The 25,582-nt window shown below is 39.7% G+C and overlaps 1 protein-coding gene across 1 annotated transcript; it reads left to right on the top strand.

Annotated features, from left to right (window-relative positions):
- Positions 1-5,395: 5,395 nt before the first annotated feature.
- Positions 5,396-25,582, top strand: LOC140480542 (charged multivesicular body protein 5). Its single transcript, XM_072575506.1, has 8 exons — positions 5,396-5,533; positions 15,645-15,749; positions 16,113-16,159; positions 16,254-16,347; positions 16,806-16,877; positions 18,657-18,765; positions 24,370-24,485; positions 24,980-25,582. Exons 1-8 carry the CDS (start codon positions 5,465-5,467, stop codon positions 25,028-25,030), a joined length of 663 nt encoding a protein of 220 aa, XP_072431607.1. The 5' UTR covers positions 5,396-5,464; the 3' UTR covers positions 25,031-25,582.

Consider the following 25,582-nt stretch of genomic DNA (forward strand, 5'->3'; position numbering starts at 1 on the left):
TTTTAAAACTAAACCTGCGATCCCATTCTAAGTGATTAAAAACTTAAAAGCAAACTAGATTTGTTCAATACATTACATCAGTTGTATGACATTTTGATCTTTTACTATAAATGTGTCCTATGATCCTGCCCCATTAACTACCTGACAAAGGAGCAACACTCCAAAAGCTTGGCACTTCCAAATAAACCTGTTGGACTATAACCTGGTGTCGTGTGCTTTTATCCAAACATTTACAATAAATTTACAGACATCCAGTTGTTCCACATAGGTGCCAAGAACACAGATTAAACCAGCAAGAGGTTCTGCTGAGGGAGTATGGGCTGTTTGGTGCTAAGTTAAAAAGCAGATCCTCAAATCTCTGGCTAATTACCTTAGTCACAAGTAAAATGGTCTGGGGTAAATAAGATTTAAGAGCTGAATATGTGGCACAAATATTAGTGTTGGAGAAATTAGTTTGATTAATGGGCACTGGCACCAGCACTTAGGAAAGCAGAAGCTATTTTATGGGAATGGTCTTTACCTGAACTGTGCTGGGAACAGTGTTCTTTCAAGTGATATAAATAGGGTGAGAAGTGAGCTTTTACCTTAATAGTGGAGGAGAAGGGTCAAATGAAAGGAGATCTGATAAATGAAAGTGAGAGGACAAGGCATGAAATCAAGGTAGCAATAAGAGTAACGATTATCAGAATGTGGGGACAAGTGACAAACATAAAAATATGCCAGGAGATAAGGCCAGAGGTTGCAAAAATAGTAAAAGTAATGGTTCTGTTTTGAAATATGTGTAGTATTTCTTATAAAATAGATGAGTTATCAGCCCAATTGTCGAACATTCACAATGATGTATCACAGTGAGAGTCAAACATAGTTCTAAAGACCATGATGTAGACTCAATTTAGGTAGAGATACAAATAGCAAAGATAAGAAACATATGTTATTGTTGTTTATAGTTCCTTACACAGTAATTTCGGATGAGGTGCTTTGTCAGGGGAGTGGTGAGAAAGGTACATCAATAATCGTGGGTGGTTTTAATCTATATGTAGATTGGATGTCTCAGATTGGCAAAGATAGCCTGGAAGATGGGTTCATTGAATATTTTCAGAAACAGCACATTCAAGACCCACCTAGACAGCAGGCTATTCTAGACCTGATAATTTGTTGCAAAACAGGGTTAATTGATGACTTCATAGGGAAGGATCATCTAGGTAGCAACAATCAAATTTGAATTTCTCATATTGTCTTAGAAAGACAAGGCTAGGTCTGAGACTAACTCTTTAATATTAAGTAATAGCAATTGTATTGCTATGAAAACAGAGATGGAGCAATAGAGTCAGACAGTTATACAGTGCAGAAACAGAACCTTCGTCCAATTCATCCATGCCAACCAGATATCTTTTACAGGGTTTGGAGGGATATGGGCCAGGTGCTGGCAGGTGGGACTAGTTTGGGTTGGGATATCTGGTCGGCATGGACAGTTTGGACCGAAGGGTCTGTTTCCATGCTGTATATCTCTATGACTCTATGAGTCTATATCCTAAACTGACCTAGTCCCAAATGGCTAAAGTGAAGGAGGAAATCAGATCAAGAGGCAGGTCAATAGAGATGCAGTGGGAAATGTTTAAGGAGATATTTCAAAACATTTTCAGCAAAAATATATTTCAATAAGAATGGAAGACTCTTAGAAAAGGAAACATCAAATGTGGCTAAATATGGAAATTGAACATTGTATTAAATTGAAAGAAAATTTTGAATAACAAGCGAGGAGAGGACAGAATATAAAAACCAGCAAAGAATAATTAACAAAAAAATGAATAAATTAAAGCATGAGAGAAAGTTAGCTAGAAATATAAAATTGGTATTAATAATTTCTAAGCATTTAGAAAGTAAAAGAGTAACTAAAATAAATATTTGTTTTTTAAAGTGAGAATCTTGAGATTAGTAGTAATAAAGAACAAAATATAGGATAAATTGAACAGATATATTGATCATAAGACCATAAGATGTAGGTACAGAACTCAGCCATTCAGAACTGAGCCATCGAGTTTGCTCTGACATTCAATGAATTTGACTGATCTGAGAATCCTCAACTCCACTTTTCTGTCTTTTCCTCATAACCCCGTTTCCCTTGCTGGTTAAAAATCTACCTATCTCAGCCTTGAATATGCTTAATGACGCAGCCCCAAAGGATGTGGTTTAAAAAAAAATCCATAGATTCACTCTTCAATTCAGGTTCAATCCTCCTCATCTCTGTGTTAAATAAGCGATTCCTTACTCTGAGACAATGCCCTCTGGTCCTAGAACTGCCACAATGGTTAAAAACATTTTTGCTTCTACCCTGTCAAGTCCCCTATATTTTGTGTCTTCTTTCACTATGGAAGTTACAAATAACAACTCAGAAATAATTGCAAATCTAAAGGGACTGATGAACTTAAAACAACTAAATCACCAGGGAAAATGTACTGACAAACCAATTAGAACTAAAGGTTGACAAGTCTCAAGATCATGATATATTTCATCTGGAGTCTTAAAAGAAGTGGCTGCTTAATAGTAGATGCATTGGTTTTAATTTTAGGAATCTCCATAGATTCTGGAAAGATTCCATTCAAAAATGATGAATGTAACTCCTCTACTCAAGAAAGGAGGGAGACGGAAAGTAGGAAACTACGAGCCAGTTGACATCTCATCGGGAAAATGCTGAAATCGATCATTAAGGATGTTATATCAAGACACTTAGAAACTCTCAAAACAATCAAGTAAAGTTGACATAGCTTTGTGATTTCATTTTCAGGTTGAAAACAATTAGGCACACGAATGCCACAGGAATTTCTGCTGGACCTCAACTATTTACAGTTGAAAAGTGTGGTGAAGGAAAAGCACAGCACAGCACCACATCTTTTGACTCTGATCTCCAGCATCTGCAATCCTTTCTCAACTATTTGCAATCGATGTAAATGACTTGTATGAAGGGATCAAATATTGGGTAGCTAAATTTGCTCATGATACAAAGATAGGAAAGTAAGTTATGAAGAGAATATAATGATGAAAAGGACATTATATGAGCAAAAATATTGGCACATGCAGTAATGCATCCAAAAGTATGAACTTGTCCTCTTTGAATAGGAAAACAGCATATTATTTATATGAAGAGATATTACAGAATTTTTCAGTACAGAGAAATCGGAGTACTCTAATCAAAATATTAGCACACAGATACAGCAAATCAAGAGGAAATCAAATGGAATTTGTTTTTTATTTGTCCAGGGATGACTGGGTCAGCATTTATGGTCCACCTGTAATTCCACTTGATATGTTGATGTTGTGCTATCTTCTTGAATAATTGTAGTTCTGGACATTGGAGATACCCACAGTGCTATTAGGGAGTGCCAGGATTTTAACTCAGTGACTGACAAAACACTGACAAAGAGCTATGTGAAGATTGTGTGTGCTTTGAGAGGGAGTTTGTAGACTGTAATATCCCCATGCATTTTCTGTTCTTGTCCTTCTAGATAATAGAGATCACCTTTTGTTTGTTTATTGCAAAGAGAATGTGAGATAATAGTGAGGTGGTCTTTTTACTGTTGTGTACTACTGAGATCATATTCAGAGTACTCTTACAATTTTGGTCTCCTTATTTAAGATAGGAGATGATTGCACTGTTAGTAGAGAAAATTCACTCAGCTGATTCTTGATATGAAGGAAAGTTGAACATTTTGAAGTTCAGAAGAATAAGAGGTGACTTTATTCAAATCTTAGATTAGATTACATACAGTGTGGAAATAGGCCCTTTGGCCCAACAAATCCACACAACCAAACCCACCCAGTCCCATTCCTCTACGTTTACTCTTGACTAATGCACCTAGTACTATGGGCAATTTAGCACATCTTTGGACTGTGAGAGGAAACCCACGCAGACACAGGGAGAATGTGCAAACTCCACACAGACAGTTGCCCGAGGTGGGAACTGAACCCAGGTCCCTGGCGCTGTGAGGCAGCAGTGCTATCCACTGAGCCAACGTGACTTGACATGATGAATCTTGAAAAGATATTTCCCTTTATGGGACAAAGTTAGGAAACACCATTTAAAATAAGGGGTGACCCATTTATAAGTTTGACGAGGATTTTTTTTCTCTCAAGTCATTAGTCTGTGAAATTCTCTTCCCCACAGAAGTGTGGAGCCAGGGTCAACCATTACCTTTCAGAAATAGGTTTTTGATTAACATGGGAGACAAAGGTTAGACAGTAAAGTGGGATTGAAGTTAAAAACTGGATGAGACACAAAGTAAAAACAAAATACTGTGATGCTAGAGGTCTGAAATTTAAAAAAATTAAAAATGAAGAACTTCAGTAGATCTGGCAGCATCTATGTAGATAGAGTTAACATCTTTAGCCCAAAGTAACTTAAGGGCAGTACTGTAGCTAGTGGCTAGCACTGCTGCCTCACAGCACCAGGGACCCAGGTTCAATTCCAGCCTCAGGCAATTGTCTGTGTGGAATTTGCACATTCTTCCTGCGTCTCCAAAGATGTGTAGGTTATGTGAATTGTCTGTGGTGTTCAGGGATAAAGTTAAAAATCACATAACACCAGGTTATAGTCCAACAGGTTTAATTGGAAGCACACTAGCTTTTGGTCACTCCTTCATCAGGTGATAGGAGCGATGCTCCAAAAGCTAGTGTGCTTCCAACTAAACCTGTTAGACTATAACCTGGTGTTGTGTGATTTTTAACTTTGTACACACCAGTCCAACACCGGCATCTCCAAATCGTGTTCAGGGATGTTAGGTGCATTAGTCAGAGATAAATATAGAGTAATAGGGGAATGGGTCTGGGTGGGATACTCTTTGGAGATTGGTGTGGGCTTGCAGGGCTTGTTTTCACAATGTAGGGTTTCTAGTTAGTTTAAAAAACTGATCTCCAGTGGGACAAAATCCTGGAATTCCTTTTCCAACAGCATTGTGGGTGTACCCAGTGGTTCAAAGAAGGCAGCTGATCACCACCTCAATCAGGATATGCAAAAAATGTTGACTGAAGCCACGTCACGTGATTATTAAATGAAATCCACAAAAATACACAATTGGTGCCTTACATCGGACAGATCAGAAGACTGTCATACTTGCTGCACTTACAGCCCGATTGTAACAATAAACTATTCACCAAGTCCAGCAGCGAACAATGAAAACAGACCACACAGGCACTATTTTGATAGCAATGATCTGATTGGCTATATTATCTAGCAGAGTATCAAACACAATCTTATTGTGCTTCATACCGCCCCTGTTGGCCTGGCTCTGGGACTGCACCCACCAACCCCGAAACGCCTCGAGGGGTGTACGCGCTGACGCCAGGGCGAGGCCGATCATCTATGCTCGTGGCGTCATAAGTCACATGCTTTTGAGGCCCGCCCACGCTTCCTGTGACGTCCTCGCTGCTGGGTCGGGTCTGTATTTTTTGTTTTGTCGCCGCCGCCGCCATGAACCGACTGTTCGGACGGGCCAAGCCTAAAGTTCCACCGCCCAACCTGACGGATTGTATCGGGAATGTGAGTGATGCGAAAGCAGCCCCAGGGGGGCAGGTAGAGAGGCCGGGTCCTGAGCCAGGGACTGGGGGGCGGGGGGCGGGGGGCGGTAAATGCAGAGGCCGGGATCGGGCTGTGTTGGGGGTCAGGCCCGGTTAGGGGCAGAGTCTTGTGGCCCAGGGGGAGGGGGGAATGGCTGAGGGACAGTCAGTTGTCAAGGTGTTTACACAAGGGGGTGAAGATTTGGGACATCCTTCACGGAGCCGGTGTCGCCCAGCCACTTTGGAAGTGTGACTGTCCTCAGCAATGATCCCACTGACGGGAGAAGGAAATAAGTGTCAACAATCTCCTGAATGTAGGTGTTGGCTGGGGCACCGGAGATAACAAACCCTGCACCTCTCTGAAACGGTGCCATGGGATCCTTCACATCCACCTGAGGCCTCTGCTTCAGCCATGTCAGCATCACAAATACCCACATCCCAACATCATTTATGTGACTAGTCGTCCGAGTCCGGCTGAAAAAGTTGTCCCCGTTTCTGAAATCATTTAAATTGAAATTGTCTAAAGATGAGCCTTGTTGATTTTTTTTCAGCTGATGGGGCTGTGGATGTTTCCTTTAGCAGCTTGTTTTGCTGTGAGATTTTCTAGGGGGTGGTGTGCAGAGGGGTTCAGGGGCAGAGATTGTTGACCCACTGTCTGGGAAACAAGTGGCCTTTGCACATTGTGTGGCTTATTGTTTTGTCATTGCCAGAGGGCACCAGGTACTTGTCAATTCCCACCATTCCATTCTGCCAAAACCTTCTGACCGTCATCCTTCAGCGTTGCTTCAGTACTGTGCTGGAATGTTCACTTAGGCTTTGAGATTTTGGAGAAAGTGGGGTGAATATTTAGAGCAGTGCTAAAATATCAGAAACAAAACTATACTCCTGACCACAGTCATTGGTAAGATCTTATTGTCCATTATTAAGCATGAGATTCTCAAGTACTTGAGAGTGCATGGTAAATTAGGGCTATCAGTGTGGCTTTGTCAAGGGCAGTCATTCCTTACAAATCTGTTAGCATTCTTTGATGAGGTAATGAGCAAGCTAGACAAAGGAGCCAGTGGATGTGATCTATCTGAATTTTCAAAAGGTGCTGCACAGGAGGCTGCTAAATAAAATAAGAACCCATTAGAGGCAAGATCCTGGCATAGGTAGACAATTGATTGACTGGCAGAGAATTGAGGTAAGGGGGTCTTTTTTATGATGGCAGCAGCTGACAAGTGGAGTACAGGCCTTAGAGTTGGGATGACAATTATCACATTATACATTAACAATCTGGATAAAGGGTCTGAGGGCATTGATGTTTAGTTTGCAGATGATACAAAGATGAAGGGACAAGTAGTGTTGAGGCAGTGGGAAGGCTACAGAAAGACTTGTACAGGCTAGGAGAGTGGGCAAAGAAATAGCAGATGGAATACAATGTGGGAAAGTCTGAGGTTATGCACTTTGTTAGGAAGAATAGTGGTGTGGTCAATTTTCTAAATGGGGATAAGGCTTTGGAAATCTGACTCTTAAGGGGATTTGGCAGTCCTTCAGGACTATCTGAAGTTTAACATGCAGGTTCATTTGACGGTTAGGAAATCAAATGTAATATTAGCATTCATTTCAAGAGAGCTAGAATACAAGAGCAGAGATGTACTGCTGAGGCTATATGATGCTCTGGTCAGACTACATTGGAATATTGTGGGCTGTGTTGGGCCCTGTATCTGAGGAAGGAGATGCTGGGATTGGAGTGGGTCCAGAGGAGATTCAAAAGAATCATCCTGGGGATGAAGGACTTGTCATATGAGGTGTAATTGAGGACTCTGGGACTGTACTCAATGGAGTTTAGAAGGATGGAGATCGGGGTTGAGGGGTGTCACTGAAATTTACAGAATACTGAGACCTGGATGCAGCCAACATGGAGATGATGCTTCTGTGAATAGGAGAGACGATGACCCGGGGCAAAACCTCCGTGAAGGGATGACCCTTTAGAACTGAGATGAGGAATGTTTTTAGCCAGAGGGTAGTTAATTTGTGGAGGCCAAATCATTGAATGTATTAAAGACTGAGAAAGATGGGTTCTTGATTAGAAAGAGGTTGAAGGGTTATGAGGAGAAGCAAGTAGAATGGGGTTCAGAAACGTATCAGCCATGATCCATTGGTGGAGCAAACTCAATTGGCTGAATGATGTAATTCTGCTCCTATATCATATAGTCATCTTGGTATAAACTGGGAAAAGGGTAAAAACAATGACTGCAGATGCTGGAAACCAGATTCTGGATTAGTGGTGCTGGAAGAGCACAGCAGTTCAGGCAGTATCCGAGGACCAGTAAAATCAACGTTTTGGGCAAAAGCCCTTCATCAGGAATAAAAGGAGGGCTTTTGCCCAAAACGTCGATTTTACTGCTCCTCGGATGCTGCCTGAGCTGCTGTGCTCTTCCAGCACCACTAATCCATAAATTGGGAAAAGCATGTCTGAAAATCATGCAAAGAAATTGCATAAAATGCAGTAGGAAATTATGAACGGAATGCAGAATTCCAGAAGTCTTGTGTAATGGAAAGAGGTTTTAAAAGTAAGAGGTGAGACCACAGAGTGCTTAACGTGAGGTTGAGAATTTAAATTACGTTGGATATATTGCACAGAGATGGGGCACAAGCCAACACAATAAAATCAGAACTGTGGATCCTGGAGATCTGAAATAAAAGTGTAGTGCTATCAAAACTAAAGTCTGGCAGCATCTGTGAAGAGAGAGTTAATTTTGTTTACTTGTTCGTGAGGTGTAGGCTTTGCTGGGTAGGCCAGCACTTATTGGCCATATCTAGTTGCCAAGTTGGATGCTAAAAGTCAGCTATGTTGCTGTGGATCTGCTGTGGAGGCAAGATCGGGCAAAAATGTCATATTTCGTTTCTCGAGGTCATTAATAAAGATGGTGGTCATTTTCTAGATTTTTATTCCAGACAATTATTGAATTGAAATTTCACCATCCATTATGATGGGATTTAAACCTATGACCCAAAAGCATTAACCTGGGATTCCAGACTGTTACTCCAATGACTACCTCTCCAAATTCCAATATGACTCTCGGAACTGTCCAGCCACTCCATGTTGACATTTATGCTTCTGTTCGTCCTTCCTCATCCAGCTCTATATGTATCATTCTATTTCCTTCTATCTCCTGCTTCCCTAGCCCCTCATTAATAATATATGAAATTAGTAGTATAGATGGATTTAATGAGTTCCACATTCTCACCACACTTCTGAAGCTCAAAAGAAACAGCTTTATCCAATCGATATGGAGTCATACAGCATGAACATGGACTCTTCAGTCCAATCACTCCATGCTGACCATAATCCCAAACTAAACTCATCACACCTACCTGTGCTTTGCTCATATCTCCAAATATATCTCATTCATGTACTTATCTAAATGTCTTTTAAATGTTGTAACTGTATCCATATCCATCACTTCCTCTGGAAGTTCATTCCACACACAAACCATTGTGTTTTTGAAAAAAAAGCCCCTCTTTTTTTTTAAATCTTTCTCCTCTCACCTTAAATATGCTCCCCTAGTCTTGAAATCCCCCACCTGCCATTCATCTTATTGATACCATTCATTATTTTATAAACCTCTATAAGGTCACCCCTCAACTTCCTAGGCTCCAGCGGAAAAGTTCCCAGCCTATCCAGCCTCTCCTTATAACTCAAACTCTCTATTCCCGCAACATCATGGTAAATAATTTCTGAATGCTTTCCAGCTTAATAATATCCTTTCTATAACAAGGGACACCAGAACTAAACACATTAATTGAGAAGAGGCCTCACTAATGTCCTGTACAACCTTAACACAACGTCCCACCTTCGATACTCAAATGTCTGAGCAATGAGCAAATATCTTGCTGTAATTGGCCTCTTATTTTGCTTATCTCCACAAGTGGCAATACCCACGTTGTGTCTATTAAATCCCATTATAATATAAACCTGCCTTTGTTACTGGAAGTTGTCTTATTCAAGAGAAAAAATACGCTGTTTTTTCCTGAATGTCATAATTTGCATTTTTGACATCATCCTGATAATTTATTTGAACCTTCTGTCAGCCCACTTAGCTTTTGCGTAATACGGTCAACAAGTTTAGTAAAATGACCTGTATTGCAATTTTTAATATTTTGTGTATTTGTACTGCCAAATAACTTTGTTCCTCTATCACATTCAAAATTTTATTTTCCCAGCAATATGTGACCTCCATAGGTTTCTTGCCAAAATGTAATAACACTCCATTAATTGGTTAATGAATTTCATTTGTTAAATGAACTGTTCACAATATTATTGAGACTTTGGGGAGTCCAAAGCAAACACAGGGAGTTAGGGCATGGGCTGAACTTTGCTGCCTGGATTCCAATCTGCACTGAGTTTTGAATTTGATATGGATGAAGGAGAATGACTAACCAGCTGGTGATCCTCTGGACAAGTGATCCTTCGTATTGAAATTTGTTGTCTGCTACTTTTTGTAATGTCTTACCAGTGTTTTGTGGTTTTGATAAACTTTATACATAAACAAGGTCTGAAATGTAGAAGTAATCTTGCATCATTCATTTGTATTTAGTAGGCTCAGTGTTTTCTATGAATGAAGAAAATTTCAAGTGGATGAAAATGCATTTTGCTAATTTTAAAAGTTTAGCTTAGAATCTACTTAAATGCATTGAGATTGAAGTCAATCTGTTTGCATTTCACTGTGTTTGTGTGAATGTGTTAACCAAAGCAGAAGAGAACTTCTTGACTCATCAGGAAGAAGGTTTAAAAAAAAGTTCTTTTTTGTTGCCTAAGATGCAATAAAGCTCAGTAAACACTCCTGTACATGAGTAGAAAGTGAGGACTGCAGATGCTGGAGATCAGAGTCGAGAGTATGGTGCTGGAAAAGCGCAGCACGTTGGGCAGCATCTGAGGAGCAGGAGAATCGACGTTTTGAGCATTGACCCTTCATCAGTAAAGAAGAGCTGATTACCAAAACTGAAATCTGAACTCTTCACCCCAACCAACAAAATAACAGCAACACCACCCTGTCTGAATTCTGGTCAAATAGCGATAAGTACAGTATGTGACAAGTGTATGTATTCGAGTTTTGAGGAAACCGGAAGAACTGCTTTTATTTGTTCGGTCCAAATATTTCCTTTTCCTTTCCAGAAAACAGTGACAATTGCTAATGCTTGGCAATTTCAACATCTTGTTTATCCATTGGTTTCTGCTCTAAAAAGGGTTGCATCTCTTTGTTGTTTGGTTTCCAGAAAACGTTGGTAGCACTTAGTGGGTCAAAGAGTATCTGTAGATGAAGCAAATTAACATGTCAGTGAAGGACCATATGTGAAAATATATTGCAGATTTTTTAAAAAAACAGTATAAGACATGTGAAGGGCAGGAATGTGAATAAATTAAAATGATCTTTAGAAAGTACTCAAGTGGAAAATGGGAAAGGACAGAAGTGATATTGCCATTAGAGTAAGTGACATATTGAGAATAACTGAAGATGTTTAGAAAACTTGAGCAGGAGTGGCAGAAGAAGTGGGTGATAATGCAAGGGAAAATAGTGAGAAATGGAATAGGTGAGGTAGGAGAGTAAGTCAATATCAAAGGTACAGTTTGCCCAAAGCCTGCCAACCCAAACCACAGAACTGGATACACTAACACGGGTGGCACGGTTACTCAGTGGTTCGCACTGCAGCCTTACAGCACCAGAGTCCCAGGTTCGATTCCAGCCTCTGGCGCCTGTCTGTGTGGAGTTTGCACATACTCCCCGTGTCTGTGTCGGTTCCTCCTCATGCTCCAGTTTCCTCCCACAGTCCAAAGATGTGTAGGTCAGATGATTGGCCATATTAAATTGCCCATAGTGTTCGGTGTGTTAGTCAGAGGGAAATGGGTCTGGGTGGGTTACTCTTCCGAGGGTCGGTGTGTACTTGTTGGGCCGAAGGGCCTGTTTCCACAGTGATGCTGACTTTCTTTGTCACTGTTGTGGGGTAAATGTGATCGCCAAATTGTGCCTAAGTTTCTACATACAGCAATATGATTAAATAACCAGTTTTCATTTCATGATATTGGTTGATTTAATCTTAGGCCAAGCTATAGGATCTCTTTTTAAACTAGTGCCTTGGCATGCCACTTCTACCTGAGAGGGCATATGGGCTGAGCATTTTCCCTAGAGGTCGCCCTTGTTTTCTGATTGAGGTTTAGACCACTTTACATTTATGGATTACAATTCTGCATTCCCCTTGCCAAAACCACCACCACTACCATTTAAAGACTATTTTGCAGTATTACCTTGTGCACCATACTCCTATTAAAGAATGGAGACTTCCAGACATCACATGCAGGAACACTGAGCAAAACTTGCAATCTTGCCACTTGAGATTTAAACCAGACTTTTGTTCTGTTGTAACTTGTTGGCTCTGAGATTTCTATTCTTCTTTGATTTTGCTATGTATTTGTTGGTCTTTATCTTTTATTTCTACAAAAGAACAAAAAAGTACTTTTTAAGGCAAATAATTTTTTAATGATACAATACAGACTTGACGTAAGTCATATATGCACGTGACACACTCTGGAAGTGCTCCCTGCCATTTCTCCATACTTATTCAAATTATTTCCTTTAGGTTGTTTGTTCAATTGGTAGTTTTACGCCACAGTGAATAGAATCCTTTCCTCTGAATCAGAAGCTCCAGGTTCAAACTGAGGATAGCTGAGGAAGGTGCATTTAAACAGGTTGTCAATTTGTAAATCCTTCCAAAATACACCAGTGGCAGGCGATAAGCATGTGAGAAAGTCATAACTGGCCGTGTGCTGGAAAGAAAATTGGATCCTCTACCATTGTTATTTGTAGCTCTGGCCTAAACATGCAAGCAAAAATGCATGTTGCCAATAACTCTGAGTATTTGGGTGTCAGGGAATGTGGTTGGCTCAGTTTGCTGATGGCTAATGTGGACGCTTGCCCAAAGAACTGAATAAAGAAAGAAGAATTTGTTCAATTCCTTTGAGTTATTGAATCTGCATCTATTATTATCCTTTCAAGTATTGCATTCATAATCATAACTTTGCTTAGTCAAAATCCTTCATGATTTTGAACACTGCTATCAAATCTCTTAACTTTCTCTACTCTGAAGAGAACAACTGCAGGTTTCTGTGCAAAGTATGCTTAATGAAGCACGAAAGCAGGAGTAGGCCATTTGGTCCAAAGAGCCCCACTCTACCATTCAATATGATCATGCCTAATTCTCTTATCTCATGGCATATCTCTGCTCTCCCTCCATATTCCTTGATACTTTTAGCCTCTAGAAGTTTCTTTTTAGCTGGCGTATAGTCAAGTGAATTGGCCTCCAGAATCTTCAGTAGAATTCCATAGTTTCAGCACCTTCCTCAGTTAAGAATTCTGTTCACCTAGATTGAAATAGTCTACCCATATCCTGAGGCTGTAACCCCTTTTTCTGAACACCACAGGCCAAGGGAAACAATATTTCTGCATCTGCTTTGTCCAGCCCGACAGAATTTTATACATCTTATTCTTCTCGACCCCTGTGAATACAGAGTCAAAATGTGTGATGCTGGAGAAGCACAGCCAGTCAGACAGCATCCGAAGAGCAGGAGATTCAATGTTTTGAGAATAACCTTATTGACTCTGATCTCCAGCATCTGCAGTCCTCACTTTCTCCTTGTGAATACAGACCTAATTAATCTTTTTTTGATGGAATATCAATGGTTCAGTTCTATAACTACTTGCTTTCCATTTATATCTATCAATTAAAAATGCTGACCTCCAGTCAGTGGAAACAGTTAAAATATATTTCCATCGGAGTGCCAAAATATTTATGCTGTTCATGTGACTTCTATTGAAGTGGATGTGACTCACATTGAGATACTGTAATGTTCTTGGCTTCATTAAAAGCTAATCTATGGCAGCACAATTTGGGTACAATAGTTAGTTTTCTGGTTGCCAAACAAGTAGATATTCCTGCTTGCTAGTGAAGTATAATACCTAATAGCGTGGGATGACCAATTTAAAGCTCTGTTTGTTTCAAATAAATAAATGCAAGTATTTTGCAGTCAAACCGAATCTGAATGCTACACATATTGGTTCCGATTTGAGATGTACTGCCACCATCTCTTGTGCAATATGTGATTAGAACATGTCTATTCATAAGACCACACCTGCTGGATTTCACAAAGGCAAAACCCCTGCTCCACCTACCTATTCTTTACATGAAAGTGCTAGCAGGTTAATTTACAGGAGTGTGGGCATGACCATTGAGCTTGATCATCATGCGCACATTTTACATAGAGTCATTGACAGAAATTGGTCATGTCTATTTTCTCTCTTGGTCCAAGGGCACCGAGGCCAATAGTGTTGCTTCACTGCTGCATGAACCCTTGTCTGACAGCTTAGCCATTAGCTCTTCTTGCCAGTTTGGCCAATATGTCTATGTGCATTAGGCCAGTTCACCAGTGGTGCTCCTGCTCACTCTCGACCCCAGGCTCTGCTAATCACGTGCTACCCTCACCTAGGCCTCCAAGTGACCTCCTCCTTCATAACTATATCCCTCACAACCATTTGCTTTCAATGGGTAATGTCCAGCCCACACATTGCCTTTAGTTGGAGCCCCATATCCCTCCCCTCCCACAGCATTAATGAAGTCCCAAGCCTTCCTTATTACCTATGTTGTTAATTGATGAGAACTGGTGATATTCACCAATTTCTATGTAAAGCAGTGATCAATGGAAGTTTGAAGACAGAAGATCTGGTGTTAAGATTCAGTGAGTGAAAGATAACATCAATTTTACTTGCAGATGACAAAGCACTTGTAACTGATGCAGTTCATGCATAAATGCAGCATGACCTGGACAATATGCAGCTTTGGGCTGAAATGTGGCAAGTAATATTTGTGCTACAAAATGGCAATGATCATATCCAACAAGAGAGAACATAGTCATTATCCTTTTGATATTCAGTAGCATTACCATCCACCGGCTGGTATGTTAGGAGTGTGTTGCAATATTCTCCACTTGCTTGGATGAGTGCTGCTTCAACAACATTCATGGAGCTTGATGCCATACAGGAGAAAGCAACCCTCTTGCACCATAAATATAAACATTCACACTCTCCATCACTGATACTCAGTAGCAGCAGTTCTACAAGATGCACTGTAGAAATTCACCAGTGCTCTTTTGAAAGCAACTTCCAAACCTGCAACCATAACCATCAGTTGTTCAAGAATGCAACTCCACCACAAGAATATCTAGGGGTGGGCAAAAAAAATCCTGGCCCAGCCAACATCACCCCACATTCCCATGAAAGAATTTTTAAAATCACAGAAGATGCTTGCAAAAGGTATTGGATAAACTGGTAACAATTGGTTAATGAAAGTGAACATTGCCAAAACCACACTCTGGGACGCTGGCATGATAGTAATATTGGTGAACTAGTAATAGAGACCCAAGCTAAATCTCTGCGGGCAATTAGGAACGGGCATTGAATGCTGGCATCAACAGTAATGACTGTATGGAAGAATAAAAAACAACTCAATTTAGAAGAAATGGTCCTGTTTGAGAGCTGAGACTTTATTATGCTCCCACTAACACTTGACATACTGCACACCTTATTGCAAACCCAATAAGGATTCTCACTTGTCATTTTCCCATGCCTAATTCCCTTCTCCACCTCTCTTCATTCATCCTCCAGTGACTTAGACCCATCACACATGAAACATTTGGTCACCCCCATGCCTGCATGAATAGCCAACTGTCTTTTCCAACTTCACTGATTGCTAACTCCAACCTTGTGTAGCAACTCATTGTCATCTCTTTATCCCTCTTCCTCTAATTCTGTCTCATTTCCAATCTGTCCTTTGTTCCACTCCTGTTTCTCACTCTTCTTGTCCTCTCTCTATCATCTTTTCTGTCCCCCTCATCTATTTTTTACATCTGGTGAGCTATGTACCAACGATGAGAGATTTCAGATATTTTAATCAATAGGTTATATGAATGAAAGCTATTATTCTTATTATGTTCTCTCTCTCTCTCTCTGCTTTCAATTCTATTTGAAGGAAAAACAAACCTTTTTGTTCTTTTTGTTCAGGTTGATGGCAGAGCCGAATCTATTGATAAGAAAATTTCTCGGCTTGATGTTGAATTGGCCAAATACAAAGATCAAATGAAGAAAATGAGAGATGGTGCATCAAAGGTAATAGTTTAAAAAAAAAATCATGGTTGCAAAACATTATGGTCAAAGCTGGCTTTCTGGCATTTTTTTGTTCAGCTCTGAGGGATGAAAACCATTTATTTGGAATCATTTATAAATCAGGGGAATTACTGTTATTCTTTACATGGAATTGTTGTCTTAAACCGGAACTAAACAATGACTAAAGGAATTTTTTAAGATGTCTGAGAAAGGTATTGCCTCTTGAGCTTTTAGTTAAATGCACCACAAGTCGTCTTTTTAAGATTTGCTTCTATATCCTAGAGGAGCTTTGACCAATGGTATGTATCTTTGGGCTTTTGATTACATTAGCAAAAAATACTCATTACTATTTTTTTTGTTTTCTAGAATATGGTAAAGCAAAAGGCAATGCGAGTTTTGAAACAGAAGAGAATGTGAGTTTTTTTTTTATTGTAGTTAATCTTAATTGTAGTATACTCAATAATTTAAGCAATTAATATTTTGAATGTATATGGTATCCATTGATAGGTACGAACAGCAGAGAGACAATCTAATGCAGCAGTCGTTCAACATGGAACAAGCCAATTATACCATACAGACATTAAAAGATACAAAAACAACGGTAAAGCAAAATAGCATAACTGCAGTCCTAATGTGCCTAAATGAAGGATTTAATATACATATGGACACTAGTTAATATGGAAAAATAAAAATGAGTGATAGTTTTATGAAGTAACACTGCAAATGCTTATTATATTTAAGAAATGGTTTTTCTAAATAGAGTAAATTGCCTTAAGCTAACTTTGTTGAATTATGCGGGGTTGTGCTGATATTTAGAGTTGAAAAGTGTGGCACTGGAAAAGCTCAGCAGGTCAGATAGCATCAGAGGAGCAGGAGGGTCGACGTTTCAGGCATAATCCCTTCATCTTCCCTGATGAAGGGCCTATGCCTAAAACATAGACTCTTATCCTTGGATGCTGCCTGACCTGCTGTGCTTTTCCACGTCACACTTTTCGACTCTGACTCCAGCATCTGCAGTCCGCACTTTCTCCTCGTGCTGATTTCTGTTCTGTTCTGTAGGTGGATGCAATGAAAACTGGTGTCAAGGAAATGAAGAAAGCTTACAAACAAGTCAAGATTGATCAGATTGAGGTGAAGCACTATTCATTGTTCTCTCTTTAGTAACTGCTGTTACTGAAATTGATCAACTGACAAAGGCAAGATAATTAGGAATTTCTAAAGATATTAAGCCAGATTTCTGACATCAAATCTAATGTCAATATGAGAGGATTATAGAGCTTCTTCTATCATACAGTGAAATCATGGCTGGTCTGGATCTTATTTCTATCCACATGTCTTATTTCCATGTCCTTTTATATCCTCAGCTAAAAAAAATTGTCTCTGACATGAAATTATTGCTTGAAGAAAATCTATGCTTTTGTGGAAGAGAATTACACTCAACTACCATCTTTTGTGTAAAGAAGCATTTTCTGATTTCTGTCCCAATTATATATAGTATCTGTTTCTTAATCATATTGATCAGTTGTATTTCTTTATCTCTCAGTTCCCATCATTTCTAAGCCAGATCCAGGATTGAAAAAAAGAGGGGCAATTTTTTTAATATAAAGGGTGTTTTGTATATGGGATGAACTTCCTCAGGAAGTGGTGGATGTGGGTGCAATAAATATTTGAATAAAAAAGGTTTAGAAGGACATGAGGCAGGTGTGACTAGTTTAGTTTGGGATAATGTTTGGCATAGACTGGTTGGACTGAAGGGTCTGTTTCCGTGCTGCATGACTCTCTGATTCTATGACTTTATGCTTTGTCAAGAAAGCTAGTTGATTTATTTTCAACTCTCCGCAATCAGTGTTCCAAGCAGGCTGCTAAGGGGGACATAAGCTACCTGGAACCAGACTGTTCTTAAAGGCTGGTGATTCCGTATGTTGGTAGTTCAAATTTATTGGCTCTTTCTCTTAATTTCCTTGAGCGATTTACAACTGAGTCACTATATCTCAAATAATTCTTAAGTAAGCAGTTACCACAGCCATGTTATTTACAGCATTCAGTGCAACATGGTGTTTAAGAAGGAATATTGCATATGAACAAGGATAAGGCCACTCGGCTCTTCAAGACTGCTCTACCGTTCAATAAGATCATAGCTGATTTTTAACCCCACTGTACATTCCTGCATACCCCTGAAAATCTTTCATCTCTCTTTTTTGTTGACCAATAAGATAGACTCAACTTTGAAATTTGTTCTGTGGTGGTTAATATTTCTGAGAGTTTCAAACAGTCCGTGTTTGTTCTTTTATTGTCTTTTTGCATACTGCAGCTTACATCATGGTTTGTGGGCTGTACTCGCTGACTCAAGTTGGCTCATACAAAGGGTAGCTCATTTGTCTTTTGAGGATATTTCCTAAATCAAGGTTCCCAACTAACTGCCTTTCGGTAATCAACTGTTCAGTGGAATTGGTATTCTGTAGAATTGCTGTAGTCATTTAACTGCTACCTACTACTTGGTGTTGAGAAGTCATGGTGCGCTCCATATCATTATGGAAGCCAGTTTTAACATATGACCTGACTGTCTGAATCCTTGCAATGCTGGGGAAAGAAACTTATAGAAGTGCTCAAGAATATACAATACACATTTCATGGACTTATAATGGAACATAAACTTTTTTTGCAAAATTGGGAATGAAAATGCTTTTGCTAATTCAAATGATTTGGAATCTACACATGACAAACCAATCAATTAATTCATAAAGGAAGTGAAAATGAGAGATTGTTATTTACATTGCATGTTTCCAGTGCTACATCAAGAAGCTACTCCGAGTAACTTGTTGCTAGTTAGGGTAATGATTTTTTGCAAGAATGTTTGTGCAGTGTAAATGACATTGGTGACATTGATTTACCCATTATTGTTCTCCCTAGAATATACAAGATCAACTGGAAGACATGATGGAAGAAGCAAATGATGTGCAGGAGGCCTTGAGTCGCAGTTACGGAACGCCAGAGATCGATGAGGATGATCTGGAAGCGGGTGAGAACATTTCCATAGTTTAGTTTATAATTACAGGGAGTGCAAGACTAGAATTTCACAAGTCTCAACTTACAAATAGAAGTTGGGACTTGTTGTAGCAGTATTTATTAGCTGTGTACTGGGAGGAACGATTTGAAATGTTGTATTGGTTGCAATTTTATAATCCTGGGATTATTTTATGAAGAAAGGTTAAGTGAATTTTATTATAAAAAGGAGTTGAGAAGGAGACGTGATCTTGGGGAAGTGGAAAAGTTCTTCATAATAAGAGGAAAGGAATATAAAAATAGGGAAACCACATCAATAGTCTTAGTCGGCTTATTTGAAAAAAATGAATTGCTTGAGAAACAGTACTGAAAAAGTTCACCCTATTCTTGTGATGAAAGCCTTATTTATGAAAGGTTGCACAAGTTAGATGTATACCTGTTGAAGCTTAAAAGAATGAGGTAATCTTTTCAACTAGATTTAAGATCTGGAGGGTTAGTATGGATACCCAGAAGACACTTCCAATCGTAGGGGATCAAACCAGAGAACATAGTTTCAGAGATGGTTGTTTTTTTTTTGCTCTGCTAGGCCATGGAATTCTCTTCCAGGGGAGGTAGTGGAGGCAGGCTCTTTAAATTTATTCAAGGCTGAGTTGGATAGATGTTTGACAAGTGAGTGTAGCAGGTTGTGCGGTGAAGCTGAGACTTCAACTAGATTTGCCATGATCTTTTGAATGTTGAAACAGGCTTAAAGGGTCAGGTGGCCTACTCCTACATCCCATGTCCCTCTGTCACAAACTCACTGCTTTCAAATTATTGGCTACATGCGTGTCCTAAGATACTTTTCATGCCAATGTTGAACATGAGAACACAGTCATAATTTTGTTTAGAAAGTATTAAACTCCATCTGTGGAAATGGGAGGCCAATTATCTCAACTGAGTGCAGCATGAATTCCTCAGGGCAGTGTTCAAAGCTTAACCATTTTCAGCTACTTTCAGTGACTTTCCCTCCAATATAGGATCAGAAATAGAGATATTTGTTGATGAAAGCATTTTTTTTTTTGAGCTCTTGGAATGGTGATGTACCCATGTACAGCGAACTAAGACAGTGTTCAGGCTTGGGCTGGTGAGTGGCAAGTGGCAATCATGCCATCAAATTACATCATCGTGACATTCATCAGTATTACCAATCATTAATCCCACACCAGCAAAGTTTCCCAGTGTTGCCTTTGACCATAAATCTAACTCAACCAGCTACAAAAAAAGCAAATACTGGTGATCTAAAATATATTTAGCAAGTGCTGCGGCACTGCCAGCATCCATGAAGAGAGAAACACCAATATGTTAATGACTGACCGAATGGTGCTACTTCCTGTTCTTGGCCAGAACTAGAGAATATAATCAATTTTGCTTCCTTCTCTGACCTTCACTCTGGTCCACCTCTGACTGTTTTCATCCCCGCTTTGACTTCTCTCTTTTCATTTCTGGGGATACGCTGTATTGCATTGTAGTCCCTTTGACCTCAGCTACCTCATCTTCACTTTCTCTCACCCTGCTTCCTGTATGGACTTCAATCAGTTCTCCTTGATTCTCAGTCTCTGTTGCATCCATTCCAGTTGTGGTAGCTTCTCAATGCAATCTTAGAAGCTGCAATGTTTGCTCCTTGAACTCCTCCCATTTACACCACTGAAGACTCCAATCACTTCTCCCAGGTGAGACAGTGATTTTCTTTACTACTTTCAATCTATCTACTGCATCTGGTCTCTCAGTCCACAAAAATGATTCTGATGTTATAGTTGCTTGCTATTTTAATATACCATCTGGCTGGCATACTCCCCTTTCTGTCATAGGCTTGCTGCAGTGTTCCAGTGAGGCTCAGTGCAAGCTGGAGGAACAGCATTTCATTTTCCATTCCATCTTGTAAATTTCTGAACTCTGCATTGAATTCAGCAACTTCCACTGTTGAAGGGGAAGTGATTGCCTAGTGATATTATTATAGACTATTAATCCAGAAACTCAGCTAATGTTCTGGGAGCCTAGATTTGAATCCCACCATGGCAGATCATGGAATTTGATTGAATTTTTAAAAAACAAATCTGGAATTGAGAATCTAGTGATGACCATGAAACCATTGTAAATTGTTGGGGGGGGAAAACCCATCTGGTTCTTTCAGGGTTGTCTCTTGCCTGCTATCTGAAATGTTCTATCAATAAACTCAGTTATACTAAATGCTACAAAGTCTCAACAAAGAACTGAAACCAGACATTCACTTGGCATCATCCTAGGCACAGGAAATTTCAACGACTCTGCAAAGTCCTCCTTAGTAAATTATGACAGTGGTTGCCAAAATCGGGAGAGCTGTCTCACAGATTAGTCAAACAACAGCCTGACAGTCAAACTCATGGAGTCATACTCTAGAGTAAATATCCCCCACATCATCACCATCACCATCCCTGGATATGTCCTGTCCCCTCCCGCTGGCAGGACAGACCCAGCAGAGGTGGTGACAGTGGTATACAATTGAAAGGAAATCACACTGAAGGCCCTCAGCATTGACCCTACACCCCATGAGGTCTCATGGCTTCAGGTTAAATGTAGTGATAAAACCTCCTGCTAACTTCTACATATCATGTTGACAATACCCTTCATTGCATTTTGTGGCACTGTCTTTTTTTTCCCCCAACAAACTACAATGGTTTCATGGTCATCACTGGATTCTCGATTCCAATTTTTAAAAAAATGAATCAAATTCCACGAGCTGCCGTGAAAAGGACAGACTTCAAGCAGATCTAGCAACTGAAGGCTGGGCTTGAAGTGCTGTGGGATCTCTGCAGTCCTGCTACACCCAGCCATGAATGGTGGTGGACAATTAAACAACTCGAGGAGGAGACTCCACAAATATCCCTTCCTCAATGATGGAAGAGCCCAACAGATTAATGTAAAAAATAAGGCTGAAGCATTTGCAGCAATCTTCAGTCAAAAGTGCCAAATGGATGATCTATCTCAGCTTCCTTCATCCAGATGACCAACTTCAGCCAATTTGATTCCCTCCACATGATATCAAGAAATGGTTGGAGATGCTGGATACTGCAAAGGTAATGGGCCCTGACAATGTTCCAGCCATAGTACTGAAGATGTGTGCACCAGAACCTTTTGCTTCCATAGCCAATCTGTTCCAGTATAGTTACAACACAGGCATCTACCCAAAAATGTGGGAAATAGCCCAGGTACATCCTGTACACAGGAAGCAAGACAAATCCAACCTGACCAATTACTGCCCCTATTCTTGGTCATCAATAAAGAGATGGAAGGTGTCACTAACAGTGCTATGCAGTAACACTTGCTCAGCAGTAACCTGCTTAGTGACACCAGAGCCACAGCTTCCAAGCTCAATACAGCCTTGGTTCAAACGTGGACCAAAGAGTTTAATTCCATAGGCAAGGTGTGAGTGACAGGCCTTGATACCAAAGCAGTATTTGACTGAGTGTAACATCAAGGAACCCTAGCAAAACTGGAATTAATAGGTATCGGGAGGCAAATTCTCTGGTTGAAGTCACACCTGGCACATAAATGGTTGTGGATGTTGGAGGTCTGGCATCTCACCTCCAGGACACTCTCTGTAGGTGTTCACTATTTTCAGCTGCTTCATCAATGACCTTCCCTCCATCATAAGGTCAGAAGTGGGGATGTTCGCCAATGATGGTGCTGAACGTTGCACAATTCACAACTCCTCAGAAACTGAAGTAGGACATGTCCAAATGCAGCAAGATTTGGATAATATCCAGGCTTAGGCTTAAAAGTGGCAAGTAATATTCATGCCACCCAAATGCCAGGCAATACCATCTCCAATAAGAGATGATCTAACCACTGACCATAATATTCATTGGTGTTACCACCACTGAATCCCCCACTTAGAACATCCTGAGGGTTATCATTGACCAAGAATGCACTGGGCTTGCCATATAAATACAGTGGCAACAAGAACAGGTCATAGGTTCAGAATATTGTGGTGAGTAACTCACTACCTGACTCCCCAAAGCTTGTCCACCACATACAAGGCACAGGTCAGAGGTTGGAAATTCCATGGCAAGTAACTAACTGTTTGGCTCTGCAAAGCTTTTTCATCATATGTAAGACAAGTCACTAATGTGATGGAATGCCTGGGTGAGTATAGTTCCAACATTAAGAAGCCAGACACTGCATAACAATGCCTAATTGATTGACATCTGCCACCACCATAACATTCATTTGATCCACCACTGTCTGCTGCGTACTATCTATAAAATGTGATGCTGCACTTTGCCAAAGTTTCTTAAACTGTACCTTCAAAACTAATGACCTCCAAAACTAGAACTGGGCTTCCTAAATCATGCATTGCAATTCGTGGAATTTTGAGATTTGTTTTTGGGATTGCAAGTTGCAAGGCATCAATGGCTGCTGTAGAGCTCGGACTGAATATGAACAGCTACAAGAGCCCTTTAAATCCCCTCTTTTTAAAGGTGGTGAGCATGGACTAACTGACCAATCTTCCAGGACTGCTTCCTGTTCCAAAAAAGCCAGTGAAAGGATTTTTGTTTCTCTTTTTTTTAAAAGAAAGTGCAGTTTAAACACATGCCTCCATGCCCCACTTCACTCACCACCTCAACTTTTGCTCTTGCAAATCTCTTTCTTTTTCTCTCTCCCCCTCTCCCTCTCTCCCTCTCTCTCTCTCCTCTGTTTACTTTCATAACTCTCTCTGTCTCTGCCTCTTTGCTTTACAAATCTGCGTGCCTCTCTTTGCTCTGACAAACTTCTCTCTTTTGGTGAAGCAAACCTCTCCTCTTCCCCCTTCATTTTCCAAGCCTCCAACCTGTCTTCACTCTGGGGTCATGGCAATTTTAAGTTTCAAAGTGGGAGAAACTGTTTGGAAAGCATTGGTCTAGAATGTTTTAAACAACAAATGCATGGAAATGCTGGCAGCTTGAAGTTCCCTTCAAAGTTGCATCCTGGCTTGATGAAAGTAATTCTGTCCCTTCACTGTCACTGGGTCAAAATCCTGAATATCCTCCCTAACTCCTCTGTCTAAGTACCTTCATGACATGGACTCTATTTCGAGAAGGTGACTTGCCACCCCAGTGATTAGTGCCACCTTGGAGATGGGCAACAAATGCTCTTCTGCCATATCCCACGAATGAATGAAAGAAAATACAGACATTATGAACAACTTGCTCAATTCATTTGGAAGGTTTATGCCTGAGACTATTCTGTTAAATTAGATTCTCCTAAATGCTCTGGGAGGAATAGACCTAAATGTTGCTTCTTGCAAATGATTTTAGTTGACTTTGTTTCATTTAATAATATTATGGTTGGTGTTATTTTCAATTTTAAACTGCAATTGTACGTTGTATTTTTATATAATTGTTTTGTTCCTTGATGCCACACTTGGCATGTTCAAAGTCAGTTTGCCCAGTTGTGTGTCTTGGAAGGAAAATTAATGCCCAAGGCGTGGTGGGATGCTTGTGTATTCCCAGCAATTTGTCACAGTGTTGTAAAAATGTATTTGGGTGCTTAAATCAGTCAAAGATTAGATGAATGTAAGGAAATATGCATTTAATAACACTATTATCATGTTTAATACTTTCAGAACTGGATGCATTGGGTGATGAGCTTCTAGCTGACGAAGATTCATCCTATCTTGATGATGCTGCATCTGCACCATCTATTCCTGAAGGTGTTCCCACTGACTCAAAAACCAACAAGGTATATTTACAATGGCCATCACAGAATGTTATCTTGAAACTTGTTCCCCTTCAGATTTGTGAATTTGTGGTAGTAGTATGTTGCACTGAATACTGTAGCAGCTGTTGTTTTCTAATGTTGAGTCTATCCAATACTTGTGTTAGTCCATCGATCTTTAGTTACAGACTTTATTGCACCTGAACCCATCAACCTAAGCAGTACTGTTAAGTTATGTAAAAACTACCTGCTTCAGATTTTGTGGTGAACAGTGAGTGATATGTTTCAGTACAATGAGAAATTTAAAAACTTTATGCTAGGTGCAGTATCTGTACCTTTAAGTTAACGTTCAATCACATCTCCCACTTTGCTATCTGAATGTTGCATTTATTACTGATAATCTTTTAGGCCACTTCACCTCACCAGTTCTGTATCTTCATAGACAGTACTTAAAATTGTCAGCAATAAATATTAATTTTAAGTTAACAACCAATACTAAGACTTGCTTGTCTTTTCAGGATGGCGTATTGGTGGACGAATTTGGCCTGCCTCAGATTCCTGCTACTTAACGCAAGCTGCTTTCAAGCAAATTTGTAATTAAACATTTTTTGTATGTATATTGTTATTTGCAAAGAATATGTTCCAAAATCAAAACCTGGGCTCCTCATGATCTTAGTCACTACATTATGGAAGTGTGCATGAAAGAATGGTACATGTAGACATCTTAATGATTATTGCGGTGGGCTTTTAAGTTTCCATTTAATTCCTTTAAATAATGTGCAAGAAATATCTTGTAGAATCTTGATTTATAATATCCCCCTAACAGAACAATAATTAACTGCATTCATCTAATATCTGCAATGGATTCCAAGCATGATAGTACAGAAAATAGAATTGTGGAAAACTTTATATGATTCAATTAAACTGCTGTATATTAATAAACTTACTGCTCAGACAGGCCAACTCTGTAAATCTCTTTCTTGTTGCGATGAATAATTTTCACATGATTGGAGTCTATTGAAATCTGTTTCTTTGTGACATGTAATTGTTTTTGTTCAATTTTAAAATGCTTGATATATAAATTGAATTTGTATGGATGAAATAAATGCCTTTACCATTAA

The sequence above is a fragment of the Chiloscyllium punctatum genome, chromosome 8, assembly GCF_047496795.1.
Source record: "Chiloscyllium punctatum isolate Juve2018m chromosome 8, sChiPun1.3, whole genome shotgun sequence".
Taxonomy (NCBI): Eukaryota; Metazoa; Chordata; class Chondrichthyes; order Orectolobiformes; family Hemiscylliidae; genus Chiloscyllium; species Chiloscyllium punctatum.